Source organism: Arachis stenosperma, chromosome 4 (assembly GCF_014773155.1).
Source record: "Arachis stenosperma cultivar V10309 chromosome 4, arast.V10309.gnm1.PFL2, whole genome shotgun sequence".
Taxonomy (NCBI): Eukaryota; Viridiplantae; Streptophyta; class Magnoliopsida; order Fabales; family Fabaceae; genus Arachis; species Arachis stenosperma.
In genome coordinates, this window is record NC_080380.1 from 150,437,377 (window position 1) to 150,445,146 (window position 7,770).

The window sequence follows — 7,770 nt, forward strand, 5'->3', positions numbered from 1 at the left end:
GCTTGATTGATTTCAGCTTCCTCAACAATTTTTCTTTCAATCCATTCATTCTTTGTCCTAGAATCAAAAAATCATAAAAAAGAAAAATTGAACTTGATTTTGTTATCTGAACAAATTAGGGTGAAGATTGGGAAAATTTTTGGAATCATCTTTTGAAGTAGTGATGTATTGGACTCTTAGTTTCAATGGCTTGTTTGGCCAGTGATAGTTGCTTCAATGGTTGAGAGGAGAGAGAAAGAGAGAGAGAGTAGCATAATGATAATAGTGGTGGTAGGTATAAAAGAAGGGTAAAACTGGAAAAAAATTTGTTGACCATATGTTGACTGTTAAAAATTTGATGGTAGGGGTAAAATTAAAACAAGTTAATACTCAAAATGATCTCTGAAATTTTCCAGGTCAGCTTTCCAGTGACGAAAAACGACGGAAGGGCCAAATTGAGGCACAGATCAAAATTTCAGGATACAATTTAAGTCAATTGAAAATTTGAAGACTAAATTGCATCGAGTCAAATTTCAGGGCCATTTTGAGTATTAACTCTCTATAATGGTGATGAATGGAGAAATCTAGTGTTCTCATTTCAATGTTACACAAATATGCACAGAACGACAGCAACAGTTTGAGAATGGAGAAAAGCCATGGAAAACTGTATATTTTCATTTTGTATGATTAAATTAAATCCCAAAAAATGTTTGCATGAGGCAGAGCACTAGATTTTGAAATATGAACTCTAGGCTTTCTTCTCATATTAGGATAATCATCCCATGTTTGTCTATTACACTTTACAAGTTCATTTCAAGTTAGAAAGCGTAAACACAATCATGATCAGAAAAATCTCCACTTGGCAAGTCATATTTTGATTCAAAGATATCTCCCAATCATGGATACCCCAACCATGACAACACTAACAGAGATACACAACTTCATGATAGTATGTTTGGAAGGTGGAACTTGGAGGAGAGGCGCCACCTAACAAAAAAGTAAAACCAAATTGCATTTATAAAACCTCCTATCATACTTTAGAATGCAGATATAATGAGTTATGAATGTACCAAATTTTTAAAGTGAAAAAAGAATCATGGAACGAATGGATTTAATATAAATGGTTTGAAGTTAACAAGCTGCATAATCTCATGCATGGAAAGCTGCAGATAATTGAAACGTGAGAAATGTTCCTAACCGATATATCTTGCTGCCAATGCTTCTTTATTCCTGGTAAATGCCCCTTTCCAACAACAGCAACAACACAGTTATTCTTCTTAGCCACTTCTAGTAGTGAGCGAGACATGTATCTGAATTTTTGAAAGGGAAAATGAATAAAAAATTGTTGATACTGCATACACATCATAGTAAATGCATAACAAAGACAAATTGGACGCAGTTAGATATAAAATCATTCATGTGATTCTGCCTAATTATTTATGCTGTTGAGAGAGAGGATTCATAACAAACATAGACTCTTTGACCAAATGGTCTAGAATTCCATCATCGCTGGCCACATTTTTAATCCGCTACTATTTAGAATATTTTGGATGAGAAAAAACAATAAGAAAACGCTTAGATTTATTTTCTCAGAGAGTAAGGTAAGTTAGAGACATCTTACTGATCTCGTTCATGTAGAACAGTCTCCTGCAAAACCGTAAGCACCTTAAACTCACGTATTTCCTGATTAATACCTTCTCCTTCCATGTGTTCAATTACCTGTCTCTGAAGAAAGCAATCCGAAATTAGAACCAAACAAGAAGGAATTCCTTTAGAAGTAATATATAATATAACAACCAATTCATTCCACAATTATGCAAGGATTCTGAAGCTTAGCTTACCAATTTGGGAAAACTCTGCATGATGCTTGAGCGATCTATAGGAAAAGTTTCAAGAAGCTTCCTTAAGTGGGGAACGTCTTTGAAGGGAAGAGAACATAGTTTTATGAAGTCCAAAAATGTAATCTTTCTGATGACTCTGGCCATGGTAATCTGTCACAACCGTTGCATAGAAATTATTAACCTTAACCACTGTATTCATTCACATCTCGTTGAATGCACAACAAGATTTCATGCAGCAGCAGTAAACATACTTGAATATAAAAATTCATCTAACCTTTTCATGGCGATCGCCAAGATACACTTTGCCACCATACTTTCTTGCTTCTTCAAATGCCACTCGAAATTCGCTAACAGGACCAACCTCAGGTTGTTTACCAGGCTGTCAAAAATTTTGAATGCAAATATGATGAAGCTATTAAGGATAATATCAAACTAAAATTGAAACTTGAAAGTTCTAACCCTAATAGACAGAAAAATCTAAACCCTTGTATCAATTGGAGGATAAAGCACTGCTGAGCCACTTTGGCATAATCCTAAAAGCACAGCCTGCAGGAAAAAACCAATACAAAATAATAATTTCAAAATTAGTGACTTTTGCTAATATGCCGAGTTAAACTTCAAGGTGGTCCTTGAAATCGACCATAGCCTGAAGATTCCAATTGCACCGATTACGTCCTGAGATGACTGATCACACCAATAGGGACGAACGTGGTGCACGCCTTAGGGATGTAATTAGGGCAATTGGGATCTCATGTACTATTCAGTGCTGGCGGCCAATCTCATGAATTACTTTAGGGTTTAATCTAATACGCCATTGAATATTTATCTAAACCTTAAATCCTAAAACTCATTTACACAGTGAGTAGATGAAAATTAAATCCCAAAAACAATGAATAATGATTTCAAGAACTGAGGTACATAACGTAACCTGTGGTTTCAAGTGGCCGATTATTCTTTTAACTTGTTCGCGTGATCTCTGCAACCAATGGAACAAAATTGAAAGGGGAAAAAGAGAATAACAAGGATGGAATTGTAGAGATTGATTGAAATGTACCTGAGAATTATAAACAGTGCCAACAAGAAAGACATCGCAAAAACCAGAGGAGGACTCGCACTTGAGCTGCACCACATTCTTGTCTCGCAGTGCCGCTGGCAGCTTTATTTCATTTCCTGAAAAGGAAGTACCTTTTGTTTTTTTACTTCTTTCTGTTGTTGCATTTGTCGACAACCGGCGGTGGTGGCGGTGGCGGTGGCGAGTGAGAAGGCACCGCGTGACTCGGGCGAGTCGAGAGCGAGTTGGTGGCGTTAGCAGTTGAGGAGCCATAAACAGAGAAAGAAGCAACAAAACTGATGAAGCATACAGTAATCATTTTAACGAAGACTAAATAGTCATTGATATGAACTTGGAAGGGGTGAAGCCAGCTCGACTAGTTAAAGGCCAAGCTAGTAAGCTGGTGAGTCGATCCTCAAATTGAGTTCATAAATTAAATAATTTGAGTTTGAGTTTGAAAAAGTTTAATTCTTTGTGAGCCGACTTAATTACACATAAAAATTGTAATATATAATTTTAATTATATATCAAAATAATTTTGTATCTAAGTTTAACTAATCACATCTAAACTAAAAAAAACACTTTTGTTGCTTCTTTCTCTTTTTTTTTTTTTCGCATTTCTTCTTTTTCTTTGCGTATTTTCTCTTCATCGTCATTCTTTTAATGTTGCTTTTGTTGCTGTGTTTTTTTTCTTGTTCATTTGGATTCATAAATGAACTGAAATTGATTCAGATTTGGTAAATATTTATCAGTAGTATCAAGTGAACCTAACTCAATTCATAAATGAACCGAATTCAGTTCAAATTTAAACAAAAAGTGATAAATATCCAATCAGCAAAAAAAAACACATTTCAATTCATTTCTGTATGCACATGAATTCAATTAAAGTAAAATATGAATCAAATTTCTTAAAGAATAACAGATTTGGTGAATACTTAAAAGTAGTATCGAGTAAATTCTAACTCAATTCACATATGAAGCGAATTTTATTCAAATTTGAACAAATAGTTAAAAAATTATTTAAAGAATAAAAAATTTGGTCAATACTTACCAGCAGCATCAAATGAACCTCAATTAACACACAAATGAACCGAAATTATTTTATGATGGCATCAGAGAAAATCAGAACTAATAAAGATGTTAGCAAAATGTTGGTGTTATTGGTGATGACGATAACAAAAAAGGAAAAGAAAAAAAAAGAAGACGCAACCAAGGCGCATGATTTAAAAAGTTGTTATAACAACTTGGTTAGACTTGGTTAAGTATTTTGCTTGGATGTAGAGTTTTATTCTAATTTTATATATATTAATGTTCTTATTTAAAGTTTTATAATTATTTTTTATATGATTTTGATGTAGGACATAAGCAATATATAATTTATTGATATACAATTATAAATTATGTTCATGTTATTTAAGTCAGCTCGTGAGTTCGAGTCGGCTCATGAGCTTTTAATAAGTCAAGTTTGAGTTTAAGAAATAAGTTCGACTGTTAATAAGTTGAGTCATAAGCTAAGCTCAATTTTTATGAATTGAGTTTAAGTTTGGTCTAGCTTGACTCAGAGTCTTAAATATGGGGGATATTTACTAAATGCTATTACCCATTTTTCACTTTGAACCAAAATGTTTTCTGCAAATTCAAATATCAATCTAGTGTTTATCATTTCATGTTTTCTTTTTGATTAATAGTTAATCAAAATAGTTCTTAAGCAATCACGAGATAATACTTCTTAAATGGACTTTTCCATGACAAATTGCAGCGCGCACATAATTTTAGGGGTCATTTTAATCACTAAACCTGTTCTTTTCGTATGAACTAAAAGAAACATTTTATTTGTTGAATTTATCTTCTAATTTTGCTTTCTAATTTCCATATTGATCATTAACTTCTCATAATTTCTAAAAGGATGTGTCTAGAAATGAAATAGTTATCTACATTTAAGCTTGGCTAATTCAATAAATGTAGCACATATGTCATTGCTGGTTTAATTTGTTTCTAAATAATGAAGCATAGCCTCACCTTGTTAGAGGTTCCTATAATTCCTTGTATTAATTCTCATGAATCAATTTTGTTTGAAGTTTCTTTCATGAATTCTTTAACATGTAGTATTATCTGTGAATGGCAGATTTCCATATGAGATTATTGAATTGGTAAATTACACACTTTTGATTTGGATTGAAGCAGAAATGGCCATAAAATTTTGCAGTTCAACTCATACAAGACTTGTGAAATTCACATGAAATCTATGTTTGCATGCATGTGTGTGCCATCATCTACAAGCCATGCCCCTCTTTTCTGCTGGTTTTGGTCATTGCTTTTGTGATTACATGGGCAAGAATCCCAATGGGACAAAAGAACAAGCAAAAAGAAACCGAATGCCGAGTCTCGACCTGATTCTGTTGTCCATCTTCAAAAACTTGCCTGTAATTAGAATCAAATACACAATCAGAAGAGTAATCTTAACTATTACAGTGACAGATATTTTGGATCAGAAGGAATAAGAACCAAGAATGTAAGGACCTTGCAGCAAAGAGATCAACAACCAGTAAGTGAATCCATGCAGAGGCTAAAGTCAATTCACTAGAAAACATCTTCCCTATACTAGAGAGCTGCACCAAATATACAACAAGATAATGCAATTTTCAACTGATATAACTCTGGCAAAAATCAAAATTCAATTTTGTTGAATGAATATATACACACATACCTCTGGCAGCAAGTATTTACTTGCAAAAATCAATTTTACTGTCTCTGGAGTCCATGAAAGATACAACAAATATGCATATAGAATGCCAAGCACTACATATGGTATGTTACTTTCCATACACTGCTTAGTCTGCATTTTTCGCATTCAAGGATATCAAAACATTATATGAATGACATGAACCAAAAGCATTGCAGATGAATTGTGATGATAACCAAGAAACATACTAGGTCAGATTTTGGAGCAAGAACCATTAGTGTGTAAAATGGGAGCACTGCAACTGTTCCCAGTGTAAATACACTGCTCACTAGTTGGGATCCGTCGAACCCTGAAACATAATACACGCGACACAAGCATTGAGCAGAGTGCTTGAATCAATTTGAAAAAGTACAAGACACAAACATTGAGTAATAATAAAAGGGAGTTTAAGAACAGCAGTAAATGTAGCAGAAAGAAAGAATCACAGGAAGCTTGTATTCGGCTGCTTTTCGGATAATGAACCGATCGTGTAGCATTTGGTTTGGCAACAACTCTGGATCCTCTTATGAAACTCCAATCTCCAACTAAATTGACTCTAGTTTTCACAATCCGTTTGTTACAAAGCTCAACACCATTGCTTATGACAGTAAAAGGTTGCCTCTTACAAACCGTGCCACAAGGTTTAATAGGCTTCCCCAAGTGCTTAATCTATAAGAAATAGAGATTCAATTGTAAGCCAACTTCCTGAGATCAAAATACACCAATTTTTGAATATGAAAGTATAAACCAACCGCATTAACTTGGCTTTTATCTTCCATTATACTTTAACCTTCTCCTCATTGTGAAATAATCAGGTTTTGCATATTATTCCTTGAACAATAGATTTTGTTATTAACTAGTGTTTGGTAAGTATCTTAATACAAAAGATGCATATACAGAAACACTGAGACACATATAAGAAAGAAGTTGTATGCCCCTATTCCTGTCTCTAGTGTCCAAAATTTTCAGGTAGACATGTAATTGGGCAAATTTTGTCCCAAATCAGAAACATTTGATTCATCACAGAGATACTTTTACTATACCATTAGCCAAGGTAGCAAAGGGAGCTCAGTGTTTTTTGTGACACAGAACCAACTTTCTGAAACCAAAAGTCCCTTTTAACAATACCATATCAACATAAACCTAGTATAGATCAATCCAAAGGACCCCTTTAATCTATTGAAAGCATTAGAATAAATAAAGAACAAAGAAAACACAAATTCCCATTACTAATGTCTTACTGATTCTAAAGTCCAAAAGGAAAAACCCATTTAAGGAAAGAATGCACAGAAGTCAACAAAGAAAAAAGCAAGCAATGCAAACAAATTTATGGGAAACTGTATATAAGACTAGAAGCACCAAAGAACAAATCAAGCACTAAACTTGAGAAAGAAAAACTGTACCTTTAATGGCAATGGAGAATGGGAGAAGCAGCAAGACAAGGACATGGTTGAAGCAAAAGCAAGAGACCCAATAAGAGATTCAGCAAGAATGGCCACCTCCTCATATATATAGCATAAAAAAGAGAAACTGAAAATTCTCAGTGAAGAGAGAAAAAAAGAAGCAGCACTGAATTCGAGACCGGAAAAACAGGAATAGTGAGTAATTACCCACTAACTCAAGACTTGGCTTTGTATGGCAAAGAAAGGAAACAAGGAAAATGGGCACTCACTTAGAAACCCAAAAATAAAATCTAGTAACACTCTCCCACTTGCACCATCATTTTTGGTTTTGTTTGTCCTTTTTTTCTAGTTTGTGTTTCTTTCACCACTTCTTGGGTGAATTATTGTTACTACTTTAGGCTGAGGAGTGCAGTGCACAAAGCATTAATAAGCATTTGCATCCATCTACCCATTGATGATGATGTATTAATTGATTAAAAATACCTAATCCACTTAAATTGTACTATACAAAAAGCGATTCCACTACCCCATCAAAAGAAAGAAGATTAATAATGCAAAAACGTGTCCTATATAAATATAAGTAAGTACCAACTACTAAGTACAAAACATTGCATGTGAAGAAACTGGGAAGCATATAGTTAATTATATTGTACTAAGTTGAAGGGGGGTAGGGCATAAGAGATTTAAACAAGAACTATATACTGATACATGTCACAATAATTAATTATTGTTTTGTGGTTGGAATTTGCATATTTTGTATATGTATTTAATTTA

The 7,770-nt window shown here is 33.8% G+C and overlaps 2 protein-coding genes across 4 annotated transcripts; both read right to left on the bottom strand.

Annotated features, from left to right (window-relative positions):
• Positions 1–636: 636 nt before the first annotated feature.
• On the bottom strand, positions 637–3,239 carry LOC130973591 (uncharacterized). Its single transcript, XM_057898201.1, has 8 exons — positions 2,875–3,239; positions 2,749–2,796; positions 2,304–2,366; positions 2,095–2,199; positions 1,821–1,970; positions 1,601–1,704; positions 1,178–1,289; positions 637–966 (listed from the first exon to the last, which is right to left on the bottom strand). The coding sequence occupies exons 1-8, from the start codon at positions 3,142–3,144 to the stop codon at positions 859–861; spliced, it is 960 nt and encodes a 319-aa protein (XP_057754184.1). The 5' UTR covers positions 3,145–3,239; the 3' UTR covers positions 637–858.
• Positions 3,240–4,926: 1,687 nt separating this feature from the next.
• LOC130973493 (protein ABA DEFICIENT 4, chloroplastic) lies at positions 4,927–7,434 on the bottom strand. Of its 3 annotated transcripts, none has more exons than XM_057898049.1 (7): positions 7,204–7,395; positions 6,997–7,092; positions 6,040–6,262; positions 5,803–5,903; positions 5,579–5,707; positions 5,392–5,480; positions 4,927–5,292 (listed from the first exon to the last, which is right to left on the bottom strand). In XM_057898049.1, the coding sequence occupies exons 2-7, from the start codon at positions 7,039–7,041 to the stop codon at positions 5,145–5,147; spliced, it is 735 nt and encodes a 244-aa protein (XP_057754032.1). In that variant the 5' UTR covers positions 7,042–7,092; positions 7,204–7,395; the 3' UTR covers positions 4,927–5,144. The 3 variants fall into 3 exon arrangements, with proteins under 3 accessions (XP_057754032.1, XP_057754030.1, XP_057754029.1); XM_057898047.1 differs by having other exon boundaries at positions 4,928–5,292; positions 6,997–7,123; positions 7,204–7,434; XM_057898046.1 differs by having other exon boundaries at positions 4,928–5,292; positions 6,997–7,396.
• Positions 7,435–7,770: the final 336 nt, after the last annotated feature.